Below are 21,631 nucleotides of genomic sequence, written 5' to 3'. Positions count from 1 at the left end.
GGATGTCTCTGTACATTGCTGCAGTCATCTTTCCCTTTCTCCTGACTATTCTCCCAGTCCCTGCCGCTGAAAAACATCCCCACAGCATAATGCTGCCACCACCATGCTTCACTGTAGGGATGGTATTGGCCTGGTGATGAGCGTTGCCTGGTTTCCTCCAAACGTGACGCCTGGCATTCACACCAAAGAGTTCAATCTTTGTCTCATCAGACCAGAGAATTTTCTTTCTCATGGTCTGAGAGTCCTGAGACTCTCCATTTTTTCCCTACAAGGGTTTTTTGGGAGCTTTTCCTTGTCTTCTGATAGATAGATAGATAGATAGATAGATAGATAGATAGATAGATAGATAGATAGATAGATAGATAGATAGATAGATAGATAGATAGATAGATAGATAGATAGATAGATAGATAGATAGATAGATAGATAGATAGATAGATAGATAGATAGATAGATAGATAGATAGATAGATAGATAGATAGATAGATAGATAGATAGATAGATAGATAGATAGATAGATAGATAGATAGATAGATAGATAGATAGATACTTTATTAATCCCAATGGGAAATTCACATTTTTGCAGCAGCAGCAGCATACTGATACAATAAATAATATTAAATTAAAGAATGATAATACTGCAGGTGAAAAAAAGACAATAACTTTGTATAATGTTAAATGTTAACGTTTACCCCCCCAGGTGGAGAGTTAAGGCTAGGGGGGCTGTCAAGAGGCAGGGCCTGTTAAAGCCCATTACGGCACTTCTTGTGTGATTTTGGGCTATACAAAAATAAATTATATTGTATTGTAATACGATTTGATTGTCTTCTACTAGTCTTTCATATGTGTAATATGTCAAAAAAGGGGGTAAACATAGCACAATACATAGAACAGAACACAAGTCATCATCAATACAATATAATAATGCAATAGAAATATTACAAATACGGAGCAGAACTCAACAGTAGACGATATCACATAATACGATTTGATTGTCTACTACTTGTCTTCATATGTGTAATATGGTAAAGGTTACCCCCTTTACTGCATATGTGGCAATCACCCCTTACATTCAGAGTGAGCAGGAGCAGTTTAAGTGAAGGACCAGATGCCCACATATTGGTTTAGAACACCTACTCTATCTAAGCATGCAGCATTTAATGTAGAATGCCTCTCTTTCTGATGTGATCCTAAAGGTTATATATCAGTTGCCGCTGTCTGGCAAATCACACCTCCAATCTTCACTTTTAGCTGCGTACCCAATCGGTGGAATCAACCAATACCCTTAAAAGAGAGCCGAGAACCGAATTAAGCGACTCTAAAAATCCAAGGCTGCTTTTTTTTTTTTTTCTCTTTCTTTTTTTCTTCCTCCCTTCTCACATTCAGCATCTTGCGTGAGAACAGCATTTGGCTGAGCTCTGCCTTGAACAGGACAGGCTGAGGCCAGCAGGGTCCCCTGGGGGAGGAGTGATTCACTGTGCCATGTTGGGAAGGAAATGACTCACAGCCCTGCACTCTTACCTCCCTGCTCGCAAGAGAGAGTCACCCTTTGTATCTCCTCTCTCTCTCTCTGACTGTGAATTAAAGAGACAGCCCCCCACCTCCTTCCCGCAAACGCCCTCCCCCGGGTTCTCTTGAACTGAGCTTTGCCGCACCCCCCTCCTCCATCCTGCTGACAAATATAGAAAGCTGAACTGCTGCAATATCCTCCACATGTGTCTGCGAAAAAAAAAAAAGGTTTTAACATTGCGAGCTGAGCGCGTCCTCGTTTAATTTTTAAATAAAGATTACCGTGTTTATGAGAATGATGAATCCGCTTTTCTCATGATGTAGGCATGATTATTTCAACAATGTAAACATGTTTTAAATCTATTGTCTTAATTATCCGTTTAATTTTTTTTTATCTTGTCAAAAAAAAAAAAAAAAAAACGTGTTTTCTTTGTGCCTCGCAGTAAGGAGACCTGGGCTCACTTCCTGGGTCCTCCCTGCATGGAGTTTGCATGTTCTCCCTGTTTCTGCGTGGGTTTCCTCCGGGTGCTCCCATTTCCTCCCACTGGCCAAAGACATGCGGGTTAGGTGCATGGGTGATCCTACATTGTCCCTGGTGAGTGGGTGTGTGTGTGTGTGTGCCCTGCAGTGGGCTGGCGCCCTGCCTGGGATTTGTTCCTATCTTGCGCCTAGCGGGTTGGGTAATGACTGACTTGACTGTTTTCTTTGTGTACGAATGGCTAAATAAAAGCCTGTAACACACAATGCAGAAAAAAGGAACCATATTCAGTATTCACATACAGTAATCCCTCCTCCATCGCAGGGGTTGCATTCTAGAGCCACCCACGAAATAAGAAAATCCGCGAAGTAGAAAATATGGTTATTTTTATATATTTTAAGCCCTTATAAACTCTCCCACACTATTATAAACATTTCACGCACAATTATACAGCATAAACCCTTTGTATTCTCTTAGATATTAGGTAAGATTCGTTGAAATTATGTATGTAAACACAGTTTACATACATCCATCCATCCATCCATCCATTGTCCAACCCGCTGAATCCGAACACAGGGTCACGGGGGTCTGCTGGAGCCAATCCCAGCCAACACAGGGCACAAGGCAGGAAACAATCCTGGGCAGGATGCCAACCCACCGCAGGACACACACAAACACACCCACACACCAAGCACACACTAGGGCCAATTTAGAATCGCCAATCCACCTAACCTGCATGTCTTTGGACTGTGGGAGGAAACCGGAGCACCCGGAGGAAACCCACGCAGACACGGGGAGAACATGCAAACTCCACGCAGGGAGGACCCGGGAATCGAACCCAGGTCCCCAGATCTCCCAACTGCGAGGCAGCAGCGCTACCCACTGCGCCACCGTGCCGCCCCCCAGTTTACATACAGTAAAACCTAAATATTATTTTAAAGAAATCGAGCGTCTCCGATATCACATATGTTACAGCCATTACGAGAGACAGGCCACCATCAATAAATACGTACAATGCAAGAAAAATTGTATACAGTAAAATGTGTGTACAGTGACACTAAACTATGTACATGTAATAAGTACTGTACGTAAATAATTAATTATGGTTACTCACCAACAATGACACGACGACTTGTCCGATAACGATGAGTTTAATTTTACTGCACAACAAAGGATAGCGTTACAGCTCTTCTAAAGGAGCCTCTTCAGGCGACTGTTTAGCACTGCCGTTGTTCTTCTTCCATCACTCTTCAATCCAAATCCCTAAAGCAGATTCCACCCAGACTACTGCCTTATCATGTCCACTTGCAACTCATTTTGCTCCCTGGTTAAAAGACACTGCGGCCGTAGATCTTATATGCTTTTCCTCCTTTTTAAATAAAAAGAATTGTGGACTCATTTATGCTGTAATGGTGTCCTGCAGCGGTGTAGCTGTTTCCTTCAACATATCCAAAACTTTTTTACCTTTTCTGCAATCATTTGCATCTTAATGCTGAATGAGTGAGATTAGACTTCCTGGTTAATGCAGCACTCCATCGCTGAGCCAATCAGCAGCACATAGGAACTTAACCGCGTGCTCTGATTGGGTAGCTTCTCAGCCATCCGCCAATAGCGTCCCTTGTTTCAATTCAAATGGGCAAATCAACTGAGGAAGCACACGTACTGTAGACCGCAGACATCCGCGAAGCAGTGAAAAATCCGCGATATATATTCACATATGCTTACATTTAAAATCCACGATGGAGTGAAGCCGCGAAAGACGAAGCGCGATATAGTGAGGGTTCACTGTATTGCAATTTTATAATCTTGGGTGTGTATTTTCATCATTTGAACGGCCGACTCAAACTTGGAATGCGTGAGGTGTGTGTGTGTGAGTGAGTGGGCACTGAGATGGATAAGGATGCTTCCTTTCTTGCGTACAATTTTAAGAGTAGACAGATTTATTTAATTTCATTTTGAGAGCTTTTGATTTTTCTTTTGTTTATTTTTATTTATTTATTGAGCACTGGTGATTAAGCACATCTTCTTTGGGTGAGGGCAATAGGACCCCCAGTGGTTAACAGCATTCATGGGTGAGAAAAAGTGCAAAGTGCTACAACATTAGGGCGGAGTTGTGGCTCGAAGGCTAAGGATCTGCGCTGGTATCCCAAAGGTTGCTGGTTTGAATCCCCGTCACTGCCAAAAGAGATCCTACTCTGCTGGGCCCTTCAGCAAGGCCCTTAACCTTCAATTGCTCCAGGGGCGCTGTACAATGGCTGACCCTGTGCTCTGACCCCAAGGGGTATGCGAAAACTAACAAATTCTTAATACAAGAAATTGTAAATGGCGAAATAAAGAACAAAAAAAACATGGACAACAGGAATCTATCTTACTAAACCACAGTTAATATATGCACAGCGGGCGCGCGCCCCAGAGTCCAGAGTCAAATGCAGCGGCTTCCCAGAGTCAGTAGGTGGCGCCCAAACAACACAACCTCTGAGCGCCCAAACAACACAACCTGCACAGTCAAACGGAGCGGCTTCCCAAAACGCGGCAGATTCCCAGAGTCAGTAGGTGGTGCCCAAACAACACAACCTGTAAACTAGACTTGCTCTAATGCACTGTGCCAGTAATGTAGATCACATAACGCAGCGGCGCCCACCCCAGAGTCAAACGCAGCGACTTCCCAAAACGCGGCGGCTTCCCAGAGTCAGTAGGTGGCGCCCAAATAACACGTCGTAATGCGCCGTGGCGCCCACCCCAGAGTCAAACGCAGCGGCTTCCCAGAGTCAGTAGGTGGCGCCCAAACAACACAACCTGTTCACTACACTTGCTCTAATCCACTGTGCCAGTAATACAGATCACATAACGGTCACAGACTCTAACCCAGCGGCTTCCCAGACTCAGTGGCTGGCACACGAACACCACAACCTGTAAACTAAACTTGCTGTGCTCCACTCTGCCAGCAGTCGGTGTCAGCAAAGGCAACGGAATCACGTCTCCACAAAACGAAACCGCTTTAGTACAGATATGCTTATTTAATTAAATGACATTTCCCCAGACACACCCACCCTCCATGATATGTCATCCATCCAGATATCGGACGGAACAAAAACTGATTGCCATTCTTGGATTTCCGATTCGCGGGCTTACTTGTGTCACTTATAAACACAAGATGGGAGACAATGACCCACAGGAAGCAACCTCTGAAAACGATTTAGGGATTTATGTTGAGACAGCCATTATGTTGTCTAAGCAATGTACAGAATAGGCAAATAAAATGTTAGGTTATATCATTAAAACAGTTGAATATCAATCAAGGGATTGTGTGTAATGGACTAGTGAGACCATATCTGGAGTACTGGGTGCAGTTCAGGTCACCACATTACATTGCAGACCTCCAGCACACCTGGGAGTGATTCCCGGTAATACTGATGAGCCACCTGGAACACTCCCGGGACCTGAATAAAAGAAGCTGCCTCACTCCATTCGGGAAGCCAGAGTCAGGAGGGAGGAAAGAAGATGACACTTGCTGGGAGAGGAGTGGAGGCGGCTAAGAAACAGAGAAGGAAGAAGGAGAAAGAAGGGACTGAGCATTTTGTCCCGGTACTTTGTACTGTGTTCTATAGCGGGGAGCAAAAAAAATGTTACGTTACATCATTAAAAGTGTTGAATATCAATCAAGGGACTAGTGAGAACACATCTGGAGTACTGTGTGCAGTTCAGGTCACCTCATTACAAAAGACATAACAGCACTTGAAGCTGTACAGAGAAGAGCAACCAAGTGCATTCCGGGATTTTAGGACGTGTTACACTCTGTTTAGCCTCGAGTAGAGGAGACTGTGTGAGGACCTAACCCAGGTATTTAAAATCCTCAAAGGCATTGATAAAGCAGAAATTCCTTCATATTAAGGGTGAGGCATACGGTCAGGACAGGTGGAGGGAGCATATCCAGAGCATTATTTCCCTCGGAGGGCTAGGTGGCAGCGGTGCCTCGGACTCCCACAGGGCTCCATGGGAGTTGGAGTTTGTGGGGATCCGTGAGCGCCGCCAGGGTGTGCTGCAGCTGTTGCTGAGCCCGTATGGGCAGTTCCTCTGCCACACCCAGACGTAGGTCAACAAGCACCTGGAGAACTTCTGGGTGCCTTATAAAAGGAGCCAGCTGCCACTACTCCAGGAGCCAAAGTCAGGTAGGAGAAGACAAAACTTGCCAGGAGGAGTAGAGCAAAGAGAAAGAAGAAGAGATCTGTGTTGTGCTGTGCTTGGGGACGGAAGTGTTTCCCACATTCTCCACGAGGTAAAAATAAAAATAAAAAACGTGTGCCTTGAACTTGTGGACCACTGGGGGGGCGCACCGCCACCCAAACCCAACACAAACAGGCGTGGGACATGAGTTCAAGGCACACAAGGACACCAGTTGAAATTAAGGGAAAGTGCATTTCAGACTGAAGCCTGGAAGCACTTCTTTAAACAGAGTGTTGTGGGAAACAGAAACAAACTACCAAGACATGGAGTTGAAGCAGAAACCTTGACAACCTCCTTTAAGAAGCATCTGGATGATCAGCTTAGCTATCAGCTAAACAAATGTGCTTGATGGGACTGAATCTTCTCCTCGGACGTGGCAAATTTCTTACGTTCTTATGAATCCTAACCCAGCTGTTGTCTCTGTGAAGTTAGCATGTTCTCAAAATGTCTGCGGGTTTTCTTCCCACATCCCCAAAATGTTTATATTAGGTTAATTATGGATTCAAAATTGGCTGAATGAGAAGAAGTTTGGGTGTGTGTGAGCCCTGTGAATGCCTCTGCCCAGAGCCACTTCATTCCATCCTTATACATGATAGGAAAATAAGAAAATAAGTTTGCAGATGATACCAAGATAGGTGGATTAGCCGATAATTTGAAATCCATTATATCATTACAGGGTTGGGCAGATGAAATTTAACGTCAGTAAATGTAAAGTATTACACATAGGAAGTAAAAATGTGAGGTTGGAATACACAATGGGCGGTCGGAAAATCGAGAGTCCTCCTTATTGGAAGGATTTAGGGGTCAAAGTGGACTCTAAGCTATCGACTTCCCAACAGTGTTCAGAAGGCAAACAGAATGTCAGGTTATATAGTGCCTTGAAGTGTGGACTACAAGTCACAGGAGGTTCTGCTCAAGCTTTAAACACACTGGTGAGGCCTCATCTGGAGGACTGGGTGTGCAGTTTTGGTCTCCAGGCTACAAAAAGGACATAACAGCACTAGAGAAGGTCCAGAGAAGAGCAACGAGGCTGACTCAGGGCTATAGGGGATGAATTATGAGGAGCGATTAAAAGAGCTGAGCCTTTACAGTTTAAGCAAAAGAAGCTTAAGAGGTAACATGACTGAAGTGTTTAAAACTATGAAGGGATTTAGTCCAGTGGATTGAGACTGTTATTTTAAAATGAGTTCAAGAACATGTGGACACAGCTGGAAACTTGTGAAGGGTAAATTTTGTACAAACATTAGGAAGTTTTTCTTTACACAAAGAACGACAGACACTTAGAATAAGCTACCAAGTAGTGTGGTAGACAGTAAGACTTTAGGGACTTTCAAAACTCATCTTGTTCTTTTAGAAGAAATAAGTGGACAGGACTGGCGAACTTTGTTGGGCTGAATGGCCTGTTCTCATCCAGATTGTTCTAATGATGCTGCTACTATAGTCTCCAGCCCTCTGTGTTCCTGAATCGGATTAATAGGGTCTGAACTTGATAGGTTTCAAATGTCATCTCGCTTTTCCACAAAGGGAGTGTGTACCGACATCTGCCCTCAGATGCCACCTTTTTCGTTTGATATGCGAGAGGCCTCTGTTTATTCACCCCTGTTTCCTTTAAAGTGAAAGGAATAACTGCATCATCACAGACAGGCAGAGAGGCACGCTGGAAAGATTTCACAATTCTCTGCTTTTGCTTTCATTTTCGTAAGCTTTATAAATAAACGAGTCTGCCAGGGGATTTTCATGAGAAATGTTTATTGTGTGACACAAAGTAAATGCAGTGGTTAAAAGGCATAAACTCCCTGAGCAGGTCACAGGACTTGCCTGTTTTCTCATTGCCTCATAAGAGCTTGTTAAAGAAGTCTTGTTTTAATTGTGGTATAAATAGTAAGAATGAGAACTATTCAGACTTCTTCTTCTTCTTGTTCAAATTTGTTATTCTTTATTTCACCTTATACAAATTTCATGTATTTGGAATTTATTATTTTTCACATACCCCTGGGGGTCAGAGTGCAGAGTCGGCCTGTGTACTGAGCCCCTGGAGCAGTTTTAGGTTATGGGCCTTGCTCAAAGGCCCAGCAGTGTAGGATCTCTTTTGTCAGTGACGGGGATTCGAACCAGCAACCTTCTGGATACTAGTGCAGAGCCATAGCCTCAGAGCCACCACTCCACCCAAATATAGGTAACTATATAAAACCAGTAACGGCACACTGCTATCACGATAACGTGCTGTAAATGCACTTCACTTATACATTTCATATACTTTCTCTGTAAGTTTACCATTCGTTTGCTCAGAGGTTGATGCGCTTGCTGCATCCTGAGCAGATCTTCTTTTCTCCACCCTAGTGCCCGCTTCTTCTCTTCTTTTGTTGGCATCTTCTCGCGTTAAAACTGATTAAGTCCGTGTTTGTGTCGCAATTACTTAGTACGTTTTTTTTTTTTAAGTAGGGTTCTACCGAGGAGGGATAGATAGATAGATAGATAGATAGATAGATAGATAGATAGATAGATAGATAGATAGATAGATAGATAGATAGATAGATAGATAGATAGATAGATAGATAGATAGATAGATAGATAGATAGATAGATAGATAGATAGATAGATAGATAGATAGATAGATAGATAGATAGATGTGAAAGGCACTATATAACAGATAGATAGAATTTGGTATAGTAAGCAGGATTAGACAGATAAATATGAAAGGCACTATATAACAGATAAATAGATAGAATTTGGTATAGTAGGCAGGATTAGATATATAGTGCCTTTCATACCTATCTATCTAACAGATAGATAGAATTTGGTATAGTAGGCAGGATTATATAGATAGATAGGTACAAAAGGTGGTATATAATAGATAGATATGAAAGGCGCTATATGATAGACCAGTAATGGCACACTGCTATTACAGTAACTTGCAGTGAATCCACTTGACTTCTAGTCTTCATCCTCTTTCTCTGTAAGTTTACCATTCGTTTGCTCAGATGTTGATGTGTTTGCTTTTTCTTGAGCAGATTTTCTTTCCTCCACCCTAGCGGCCCGCTTCTTCTCTTCTTTCATCGGCATCTTTTCGTGTTAAAACTGATTAAGTCAGTGTTTGTGTTGCAATTACTTAGTAGGTTTTCCTTAATTTTTCATTCAAGTCTCCAATCTGCCTCAAGAATGATTAAAAATATGAAAGAGGTAGGGGAAGTGACAGCAAAGGTGGTATGGTATGAGATGGCGCCCGTATGTATGCGCCGCACAGCCGCCCTGCTGGCCTCTGCCGAGAGTTGATTCTACAATAAAATAAAATAAAAATAAAAAGAGGAATAACCTTGGAGGTCAATCATCACCCCGAATGCGGATAATAGACATCACGTAGTATATGTGTATCAACTTCCAGGTCTATAGGTCAAACGGTTTGCAAGCTATAGGTGATTTAAAATCCTTGACAGACAAATGGACAGCCACAGTAGCGTATTATATAAGAAGAAGATATGGCAAAGAATGAAAATTAAGGAAAGCAGTAATAATGGTGTTTGCTTTGTGACGGGCAACCTCAGCCATTACCCAGCCGGGATGCCACCTGGATGGAAGGACCGGGAGAGAGTGCACCGGTGGGGCAATACCTCCCACCTGGGACATAGAAGGGCTGTCCTCTTGGGTGGCTGTGGCACCACAGAATCCCAAAGGGAATGCCAGGAACTGGAATTTTGGTGCAGCCCTTTTGGGTTCCGTGGGGGCCGCCAGGGGGAGCTGCAGAACCCTATAGTGGACCTCCAGCACGCCTGGGAGTGATTCCCGGTAATACTCACTCCATTCGGGGAGCCAGAGTCGGGAGGGAGGAAGGAAGGAAGAAAGACAGCGCTTGCTGGGAGAGGAGTGGAGGTGTCTAAGAAACAGAGATGGAAGAAGGAGAAAGACGGGACTGAGCATTGCATGCTGGTACTTTGTACTGTGTTCTATAGTGGGGAGCGAAGAAAAAGCGCTGCCCCTCTTAAAATGAAAGGTGGGTTGGGTGGCAAACTTGTGTCTGTCTGTCTGTGTCAGGTTAGGGCAGCTGTACATGGCCTGGTGGTCCACAGCTTTTAACTGAAAAATACCACAGTTTAGGGTCAAGCCCAGCATAATGCCTTGACACTTGAAGCAGTTTAATTCATAGCTTTATTTAACAAAGCAACACGTCGTGACTTACAGTAAACTGGAACCTGGTTAAGGAAAGCAGCATAAAGAAGAGGGACACCTCAAGCCTGGACAAACTGGTGAGGAAGGCAGGCTCTATTATAGGCACGGAGCTGGACAGTTTGACATCTGTGGCGGAGCGACGGGCGCTGAGCAGACTCCTGTCAATCATGGAGAATCCACTGAACAGGATCATCTCCAGACAGAGGAACAGCTTCAGCGACAGACTGCTGTCACCGTCCTGCTCCACTGACAGACTGAGGAAATCGTTCCTCTATCACACTATGCGACTCTTCAATTCCACCCGGGGGGGGTAAACGTTAACATTATACAAGTTATTGTCTGTTATACCTGCATTGTTATCACTCTTTAATTTAATATTGTTTCTTTTTTATCAATATGCTGCTGCTGGAGTATGTGAATTTCCCCTTGGGGATTAATAAAGTATCTATCTATCAATCATTCATTTCTGGACCCACTCATTCACACACCCAGACTGCAACAGTTTGGAATTGCCATTTAACCAGGTTCCAGTTTACTGTAAGTCACAATGTGTTGCTTTGTTAAATAAAGCTAATCCTCTTTAATAAAACCTCCCCTGTGTGCGTCCAGTGTCCGTGTGTGTGTGTGTGTGTCTTCTGGTGAAGTGCGCATGCACGGGGCACGGTGCGATGCTTCAAAGGCCGGCTGACAACGTCACACAAGACAGAGAGGGCGGGACCTATAAAATATTGCGCGGCCGATCCAATCGGATTTCGGTAAATGAGGTAAGACCTAAAACATAAAACACGGGTACAGAGACGCAGAGATCAGCTTCCCCAAACAGGTGGGATTACTGCTTTGTTGTTGTGCAAGTGTTCACTCTGAGGATGTCAGATTTGCGATTAAGAAGCTTGGGCCAGTAAAGTGTAAAGTGTCAGTCGTTGAAGGGGTTTTCCTAAATATACCAATTTTCATGATATTACAATACAATGACTTTTAAAATTAGATTTATTTTCGCGCACATTACATCAGTTGCTGGGGAGAATCTGCTGATTGCCCACTGTTGTGACAGAAAATTAAACGCATATTATGGACAGCAAAGCCAGTATTACTGTCAGAGAAAATTACAGGTATTTTACGGAAAAAATTTAATGAGGTAAAAGGTCCCTTGCCATTTAATATCGACTGTTACTACTAGTGTTTATGGACTACTGTTCTAGTGCCTGTTATTGTAACGGGCTTAATGTCTAGTAATAATAATAATTCATTACATTTATATACAGTGAACCCTCATTTATCATGGTTAATCCGTTCCAGACTCTACCGCGATAAATGAATTTTTGCGAAGTAGGATTCTTTATTTATAAATCAAATATTTTCGCAGTTAAGAGTATAGAAAACCTGTTTACGACCTTCTAAATACGTTTTTTTTAACATTATTAGAGCCCTCGAGACATGAAATAACACCCTTTAGTCACCATTACACTCGTATTACCCAATATATTAGACAAAATAAGAGAAAATAAGACATATTAGACGTTACAAATATCATATTATTATTATTGTACTGTACATTTAATTACACACAACCACTAACCTATGAAGGCACGACCTCAGTGGGAGAGTCTTCAGGTGGTGCAGTATCTTCAGCAGGTGCGTCGTTGTCTTCTTCCGCTGAAGGAGTACTAGGAGTAGGCAGTGGGTGTCTGGGTGCGCGGCTGAAGAACATCTTGATAGGCAGTTGCTGGCGCTGTCTTTTCATATGCGTGAGGAGGCTTTTGTAGGGTATTGCCATCTTTGATCATATCCAAGAGTTTCACCTTCTCTTGGATGGTAAGCATCTTCCTCCGGCGCTTAGTTTTATTGTCAGAAGGCTTAGAAAAAGCAGCACGTTTAGGAGCCATCGTGGGGTTTAGATAAAAGTTCTCAGAAAGCGCCTGCGTCGACTAAAGCTTCAAATCAATGCATAACCCTGTGACATTTCTTGCCATCTTGCCTTTAAAGGTGTAACCTAACATTTATGGTTCAGTCCACATTTGACACCATCATTTCAGTATTTATGGACGATTTGAATTACAGATGAGACAGGAGTAGGTGGTACATGGCCTAGGAAAAGCTGCCTTATGGATCCATCGACTTGAATCCTATCTATCTATGCCAGGTGGCTGTGTGGGGTGTGCATGTTCTGTGCCCCTGTATGGGATTTCCTCCCAGATGGATGGATGGATGGATGGATGGACGGACGGACGGACGCTTTATTAATCCCAATGGGAAATTCACATTATCCGGCAGCAGTATACTGATACAATAAATAATATTAAAGATTGATAATAATAATGCAGGTGAAAAACAGACAATAACTTTGTATAATGTTAAATGGTAACGTTTACCCCCCCGGGTGGAACTGAAGAGTCGCATAGTTTGGGAGAGGAACGATCTCCTCAGTCTGTCAGTGGAGCAGGACGGTGACAGCAGTCTGTCACTGAAGCTGCTCCTCTGTCTGGAGATGATCCTGTTCAGTGGATTCTCCATAATTGATAGGAGTCTGCTCAGCGCCCTTCGCTCTGCCACAGATGTCAAACTGTCCAGCTCCATGCCAACAATAGAGCCTGCCTTCCTCACCAGTTTGTCCAGGCGTGAGGCGTCTTTCTTCTTAATGCTGCCTCCCCAGCACACCACCGCGTAGAAAAGGGCGCTCGCCACAACTGTCTGATAGAACATCTGCAGCATCTCAAGACATTCATGTTCAGCAGACATGACTCTTAACTGTACCATCCTGGATTGTGCGTGACTGGGCCCCTCAATGGATTGGCTTACCATTTAGTTTGTGCCTTATGCTGCCAAGGGGGACTCTATAATGAATTATGCAGCTCAAAAAGATGAGCAAATGGATGAACCATACATAATCTTGTGATATATCCAACTATCATTTAACACGTGTAGTTCTGCACATTGGATGGCTAAATTTAGACAGAGGGGTACAACATTGAACAGAAATATCTCCAGGCCATCCTCAGACACTGAGAATGCCTGAAAACATCTAAGCTGTAAGGGCATCGATTCTGCAGTCCCCTAGACGTTCAGCACACAAACCTGCTTCCGCCTTAGGCATTTCCAACACGTCTTTGATTTTGCATGAGGACCTTAATTTCCATCCATACAAAATGATGGCAGTGCAGGAACTCACCGAGAGAGAATGGGAGAGCTGTAGAGAGTTGTGCGCCAACATTCTGCAGACCGTTCATTGAGATGTCATTGTCATGTGCAGCCACGAGGCCCATTTCCATTTGAATGGTTGCGTAAATAAGCAAAACTTTCAGTATTGGGCCGAAACCAACCCTTGTGGACTTCACAAGAGACCCCCTGCACACTTAGCGGGTTACAGTTTGGTGTGCCATTGCAGAATTTGGCAATTACATTGAAATGCTAGAAAACTTTTTGGAAGCCCCAACTGAAAGAAATGGATGTGGTGGATGCCTGGTGTCAACAAGGATGAAGCAACAGCTCATACGGCGCGGAGATCCATGCACGTTTTGCAGGTGATGTTTGCTGGGAAGCTCATCTTCAGCGATGTCGGGTGGCCTTCATGTTGGCCTGATTTCGCTCTATGCGATTTCTATCTCAAGTCGAAGGTCTATACACACCGACCTCAAAACCTTGAAGCCCTCAAGGATGCTATTCGCAGAACGAGACATGCGAGCATTCAGAAATCATCTCAAAGAGTGTATCACTAATGATGACCACCACCTTGAAGACATCATTTTTGAAACACAGTGAAAATAATCTATTTTGTAAACCCTTTCTTGTGTCACAATGAAATGCATTTTATCTTGTACCGTTTTTGTAGAATAAACGTTTGAAATGTGGTACCCTGTAGTTACACAAGTATGCTCTGTGTAGTTTGCAAGTTTTCTCCCAATCTGCATGGGTTTTCTTCCCACATCCCAATGGCTACAACTCTAGATTAACTGGCATCTCAAAACTGAGCCAGGATGTGTGCACGTGTGGGCCCTTCCCATATCTGGTTCCTACCTTCCAGAACCGGCTCCATCTCGATTGTTTACATGCACACCAGTGACATATAAGAGTTTTACTAACAATGACGAGTAACTTTTACTCAAACCACAGAGAACTTCAAGATACTTTGAAGCCGATAGCCATTTTGGTATCAGACAATGCGAAATAAAGCTAAAATCTTCAGAAGTTCCTCACCTCATTAATGAACCTGATGCAGTCTAGAAACATGTAATCGCTGTGGTTCTCATTTACGCTCTTCTCATCAACAAAGTGTCTTGGCTCCAGCGTTGGGTGGTCTAAGTTAACATGAAAACAAGGAGGAGGGGGAAGAAAGAAAAAAAAAAAATCAGTTTTAAAAAAGTGATTGATTTTCACCACTAGGTGTCACTGCTAAACTCTTTGCATTTAGTAACCCAGAATGGGCTCGTCATTCATGGCACGAAACATAATTAAATAACAAAAAACAAAAAGCATCTGCCTTTTCTCATGTAAATTATCTACAGTTCAGTACGAATGGCAGGAATGTTTATGTTAAAAATTAAATGTGAGAAAAACATGATTTACTTGAGACAAATATAAATACTCAGTCACTCTACACATTTTTACTTAAGTAAAAATTACAGTACAATTATCACAGTGTTATCATTCACAAAGACTGTGTATGGCTGTCTTATACTAGCAGTATACTATATGGATGGATACTGTCTAATAACTGACTTTTTTAAACAGGTTACATGACTTTTCCATCACACACTTCATTTAAATAATTTTAGTGAATTTGAGGCAGCACCCGCACCCATGACATACCTAGCGACTCAGTCCAACGGGTCTGCGATTCAATTTTGTCTTAAATCATAGGGTTCTGTGTTTAAAAACCAATGAGCATTCAGTCTACAAAACTTATAATGCAGAACACAGGTGAACTGGACCTCCCAAACAGAAGACAGGCTTGTCTGGCTGATGTTTTGTGTTTTATATCCCTTGAAAAAAGGGGGAGCCTAGAAAGCATCCATACAGCATGTAGTAATGAAAGGCACTGCATTTCTCATTTCAACAGATGGCACATCTTAAACATTTGTAGTAAAAAATGGAGTACTACAAACGATTGTGATACACCAACCACACATATATCTCTGCTATATGCCATTTGGTATGGGATTTGTAAAAACTGTGTTAAAGTCTGTGATGCGCCATCTGTTGAAATTACAAATGCAATGCATTTTATTACTGCAAAGGTTTGTGGTGCACCATCTGTTGGAACGACAGATATTTTAACCAGGTGGGAACACAGATAAACAGACACTTATCTTTTTATTAAAGTGGATACTTTCAGAAAGGGCCATCAACTTTTTTTTTCTTTACTATATTTTTCTGTTTAAATTTTTTTTACTACATTTTTCTGTTTAAATTCTTATTTTGTTTTTATTCAGAGGAACTTTTTAATTGAAAAATATATTTTCTGCTTATTTATTGATATTGTTTAGCTTGTTTATTTTATTTGCTATTTTTTAAATAATTTAAAATTATCAATTTTAATTACCTAGATCAGCACTATTTAAAACAGTAGTAACCAATCATAACCATTACATAGCTAATTTAGATATATGCACAAATTAACCCACAAAAAATGTAACTTTAAAACACCAACATATAACAGACATGGTCATGTGAACAAAACAGCGACATTTTCCAAGGGAGACACTAGACCCCCATCCCCCCCAAACTTGGGTTCCCCAGCTGCTAGTTCAGATTTTTTTTGTGGAAAACACTGCCCTCTTTAGTAAAGATTCAGAATAGCAGACATGAAAGGCACCATATTTAAGGAATCAGCAAGACAGATTTAAATAAAACATGCTCCATAATAAAGATTAGGACGGGCAAATATAAAATATGCTATATAATAGTTTAAGAGAGACGACAGACTAAGATAAAACATTACAGAAACAGACATATTGTAATTCAGCAGGGGAGATGTAAGACACAAAGGGTTAAAAGTGAAACAGACAGATGTGAAAGTTGAGGTATCATAAGGATTCACAGAAGCAGACAATAAGTGTTATGTAAACTTCAGACAGACTATAAAAGTTGTTATATAAAGTTATCCAGGCAGAGATGTGAAATACAAAAAAAAGATACACACAGGTAGCTGTCAAAAAAATTACACGTTTAACAAAGTTACAGAGACAGACAGGAAAATGTCACCTTATACTTAGCCTTGCTAATGTGACAGGACACAGAAGAATGGCCAGACTGGCTTAAGCTCACAAAAAGGCTACAGTAACGCAGATAATCACTCTGTGCAAATGTGGTGGGCAGAAAAGCATCTCAGAATGCACAACACGTCAAAACCTTGAAGAGATGGGCTACAAAAGCAGAAGACCACTCCGGGCTCCACTCCTGTCAGCTAAGAACAGAAAGCCAAGGCTGCAGTGCGCATAGGATCACCACACCTTGACAGCTGAAGACTTGTAAAACGAAGCCTGCTCCACTAAATCTTAATTTCTGCTAAGACACATAGATGGTAGGGTCAGAATTTGGGATCACCGACATGAATCCATGAATGCAATCTGCCTTGTGTCAAAAGTCCAGACTGGTAGTGGGGAATGTTTACTTGGCACACTCTGTGGACTTCGTTAATACCAATCAATCATCGCCTGAATGTCACGGCCTATTTGAGAAATGATGATGAGCAAGTTTATCCCTTCATGGCCACAATGTCCCCCATCTTCTAATGGCTACTTCCAGCAAGATGCGGCACCCCCGTCACAAACTGGTTTTATGAACAAAACAATGAATTCAGTGTTCTTTAGTGGCCTTTTCCAGTCATCTGACCCAAGTCCAATAGAAAACCATTGGAATGTAGTAGAACAGGAGAGCATGGTTGTGCACCTGACAAATCTGCAGAAACCGTGGGATGGGATCGCATCAACATGGACCAGAATCTTAAAAGAATGTCTCCAACACCTTGTGGAATCCATGCCATGAAGAACTGAGGCTGTTTTGAGAACAAAAGGAGGTCCTGCCCAGTACTAGTAGAGTGGACCTAAGAATTTTCTCAGCGAGTATAAATCTATTGAAAACTCAAAGCCAAAATCGCGGCCCTGTCACAATATTTCCCTAAAAAATATACACAACTACAGTGCGTGTGGAAAAATTAAAAACAGGGAAATCAAATCATACAGCTCATCGATTGATAGTAAGTTAGTACTGCTGCTGTAGGTTCACATCTCAGCCTGGTCACTACCACTGTGCAATCTGTACATCTGGAAATCAAGGACCTAAAAATGGCTGTCCACCAACGTTTACCATCCAACCTGACAGAACTGGAGAGGATCTGCAAGGAGGAATGGCAGAGGATCCCCAAATCCAGGTGTGAAAAACTTGTTGCATCTTTCCCAAGAAGACTCATGGCTGTATTAGCTCAAAAGGGCGCTTCTACTAAATACTGAGCAAAGGGTCTGAATACTTAGGACCATGTGATAGTTCAGTTTTTCTTTTTTAATAAATCTGCAACAATTTCAAAAATTTTTTTTTTTGTCTGTCAATATGGGGTGCTGTGTGTACATTAATGAGGGAAAAAATTAATTTAAATGATTTTAGCAAATGGCTGCAATATGACAAAGAGTGAAAAATTGAAGGGGGTCTGAATACTTTCCGTACCCACTGTATACATATGTATATTGCATAGTTTACTGTCAAATAATGCAAGGAGAGCGTGACACGTGTTTCGCCCTAATTCTGGGCTCATCAGGCGTACACACTCACTGCACACCCTCAGGCATCAGCGTCAGAGGCGAAGCCTCTTTACGTTGCGCCACGGCGTGTGGTTCGTTTATTTGACAGCATGTAGATATACACACACTAGGGGGCTTTGCCCCCTGCTCACTTCGCTCACCAACCCCCCTGCCTGCGCTATGCATCAGCCACTTCACATCTCTGCCGCTCGCGTATGTGGATTTCACTTTCACCAAACAATAAATCTTTTAATTCTCATGGATATGCCTCTTCATTGGGAAGAAACACTACTTTTCCCTGATGGCAACACAAATTAGACGATCTACAAGTCTCCGACTTAAAGTTTAAATCTGAACAATATATTCAATCTCTTTTCGCTATTCTGTTATTTCACCGAGTAATAATTTCCGTTTGTTTGCACTAATGCGACCTTTACTATCATTTTTCTTGAGACTTTGGAATTTTAGTACTTTCATTATCTCTAACCTGCTCTGCATGTGTATCGTGCCACCGTTTTTGAATTCTTTACGATGTTCTACTTTGTCATCTACTCTTTGTCTTTTATTTCCTGCCCTGAGCGTGGTCAAATCTCTTGGCACAAAGTTTTGTCGCGCAGGACGTGAAAGTATCTCTCTGAGAAAGTCACTTCTGGTCCCAGGATTTATTTTACATAATAGAGAGATACAGTGGAACCTCGGTTTGCGAGTAACTTGGTTTACAAATGTTTTTACAAGCTAAAATTTGTAATAAATTTTGACTTGATAAACGAGCGAGGTCTTGCAATACAAGTAGTATATATACGCTTTGTCTGCTGAGTGTCATGTGATCACAACTGAGCTGATGATTCTTCTCTCTCGCTGCGGGATAGTGGGCAATCGTCTCCTATTCTCCGTCTGAGTCGGCGTGCCTCACTCATATAGTCAACATCTGTACGAGCGTATACTGTTTACTACAGCATTCTTGACTATGTGTGTGTGTGTGTGCTGTGACGTGCGAGTACTTTAGCAACACCAGATTTATTCAGCTTGAAACAGCAACAGCGCAGTTATTTATTGTAGCAGGATCTGCCGCTCTCCTATATACAGACACATCAGTCAGGCAGGGTCGTGGCCCAGTAGTACTGTGCCCTGTGCATTTATAATGTTCCTTGTTCCTTGTATCACCCATCGACGGCAGGCTCTTATAGCATGTCCGCGATCTTTTCAGATTCGCATTTATGGCAAACTGCTACAGCGGCGGGAGACTGCGATTACTTTGGGACGCTCTTCCGCATGTCGTCCCATTGGGTGGAATCCCACAAGAGTTTAGAAACTCACTCACACCAGCCATGATTCTTTTCAAAGGTAAAGTGCAGGTTAATTTGTTTGATGTATTTTTACTTTATATTTTGTATTAATCATTTTTATATGAATAGTTTTGGGTTGTGGAACAAATCATCTGAGTTTCCATTATTTCTTATGGGGAAATTCACTTTGATATACGAGTGCTTTGGACTGCGAGCACATTTCCGGAACGAATTATGCTCACAAACCGAGGTTCCACTGTATATCAATTATAAAAGAAAATCTTGAGACGAGACTTTTGCCAAGAGATTTTTTCAAGTCCCGCCCTCCTCTCAACCATTTCCAGTTAACGGTCCACACCCGCGGTCCTCTCACCTCTTATTCTTGTGAATGCTTTTGTCAGACACAGTTCCTGCGCTCTCAGCTCTTATAAATTTTTACGTTTTCCTCACTTTAAGTTCCCAAATAAAGAAGACGTACTATGTCCAAATCTTATTGATGAATTTCATTCTGAAGGGTTATCAACAGAAGAAATGAGTACATGGGCAATCCAAGCACCGAGAAATGATGAAGTCAAATGAATTAACGTGAAAACTGTCAATCTGTTATACGGCAAATTGGTTGAATGCATATAGGACAAGATTAATTGTATATAATATACTTAGCAGTTATATAGGAATAATTTTTTTTTTCTTTTTATCAATATTTTCATTCGACTTTTCCAGGTATTCCAATTGTTTAATTAATCCATTATTGACTAACTTGACAAAGAGCCCGTTTCGACAACGTAAGATGAAACGGGCACGAGTTTGTGTCAGCAGTGTATGAAGAACAAATGATAAGTAACGAAGAAGTTGTTTTGTAATGATTGTAGTCCGCTTTACTCATTACTGTACAGGCTTGTACTGTTAGTTGATGAATTTTCCAGGCCTATAGTATAATATTGAATGATGAATGTTCCAGTACAATATGGAATAGTAATAAGTATAAGCACAACAAACCTGATATAAGTGTACTGAATGAATGCGTAATTGAATCAGAATGCATAATTAGGCCTCGAGCTGTAGTCGAAATCGCGTTTCAGACCTCTAGAGCTTTAATCGAAGTCGCCTTTCTCTTTGAATTTTTGCGGCAGTAAATCCGCCTCCTGCCGCGATGTTGGGGTTGGATGTCAGTCTTGTAAGGTTTTTCGGGCAGCTGCGCAGAAGACGACTGCGCATTCGGCTTTGGACGGAAGTGACTGAGTGAGTGAGTGAGGAGGCGATTTATGTATTAAGATTAGTGGGTCTGATGCTAAAGTAGTTGTAACCTTTCACAATTCAGTGTTGTTTCCAACTACCTAGATTTCTCCTATACAATGAGCTGGATCACCCTCGGGTAATCACGCCACATGGCCGTAGTGCCGTAACTGACGCTCCCTCACAGTACAGGTCATGTGCCTCAATCGGGACTCCATGAGCAACACAAAGTCAAACCAGCGGCACCCAAGGACTCTCTTATGAGACACCAAAGGAGTCGAGTCTTCATCTCAGGTCACAGGATAGTGTCCATGTCTCACAAGCAGGAAGCACCAGGACTCTAAAGACTTGGACCTTCGTCCTTTTGCAGAGATATCAGGAGTGCCACACACCCCTTTCCAGAAACCCCATGAAATATGATAATGAATGACAATGAACAAAAATAGAAATAATGTACAATAAAGTGAAATACAGCCAGCAGCAAGTTAAAGAAAAGAAAGAGGACTACGAGTAGGGAAACCATCAGTACCAGTGAAGGTCACTGAAAGCTAGAGAACAGAAATGGGTCTTCAATCTCATTTTAAACAGCTCAATTGAGGGTGACACCTTAATGTAATGAGGTGCAGCAGCTGTCCCCCTTAGTTTTACACTTTGGTGTGAGGGAACATAAGAGACAACTGACCTGTAGATCAATCGAAGCTCTCTGGACGGCGAAGTGTTAAACACACAACTCAGATAAACAGGCAGGAGCAGACAACCCCATGTAATGATTTAAAAAACAGCAACAACATTTTTAAGTAAATTCTGAAACTAACAGGCCGCCAGTATAAAGAAGCTAATATTGGAGAAACAGAACCAAAAAAAAAAAAAAAAAACGGGCAGCAGCATTCTGAACCGACTGCAACCTGCACATCAGGGATTTGCTGATCCTAGAATACAACAAGTTGCAGAAAAGATAAAAGCGTGAGGAGTGTTTTCAAGATCCCTAAAGGATTGACTTTAGC

At 42.1% G+C, this 21,631-nt stretch overlaps 2 protein-coding genes across 3 annotated transcripts in view; both read right to left on the bottom strand.

Moving 5' to 3' along the window:
- Positions 1 to 21,631, bottom strand: part of adamts13 (ADAM metallopeptidase with thrombospondin type 1 motif, 13) — a 570,965-nt gene that overhangs the window by 319,570 nt on the left and 229,764 nt on the right. The window lies entirely within an intron of this gene.
- ptpa (protein phosphatase 2 phosphatase activator) overlaps positions 1 to 21,631 on the bottom strand; it is a 257,007-nt gene that overhangs the window by 157,984 nt on the left and 77,392 nt on the right. For both annotated transcript variants that reach the window (XM_051932320.1, XM_028808651.2), the window contains exon 8: positions 14,567 to 14,667. In XM_051932320.1, the coding sequence (XP_051788280.1) occupies positions 14,567 to 14,667 (101 nt within the window). The remainder of the gene's footprint in view (positions 1 to 14,566; positions 14,668 to 21,631) is intronic.

Source organism: Erpetoichthys calabaricus, chromosome 9, assembly GCF_900747795.2.
Source record: "Erpetoichthys calabaricus chromosome 9, fErpCal1.3, whole genome shotgun sequence".
NCBI classification, from domain to species: domain Eukaryota; kingdom Metazoa; phylum Chordata; class Cladistia; order Polypteriformes; family Polypteridae; genus Erpetoichthys; species Erpetoichthys calabaricus.
This window is presented reverse-complemented; position numbering and strand designations above follow the sequence as displayed.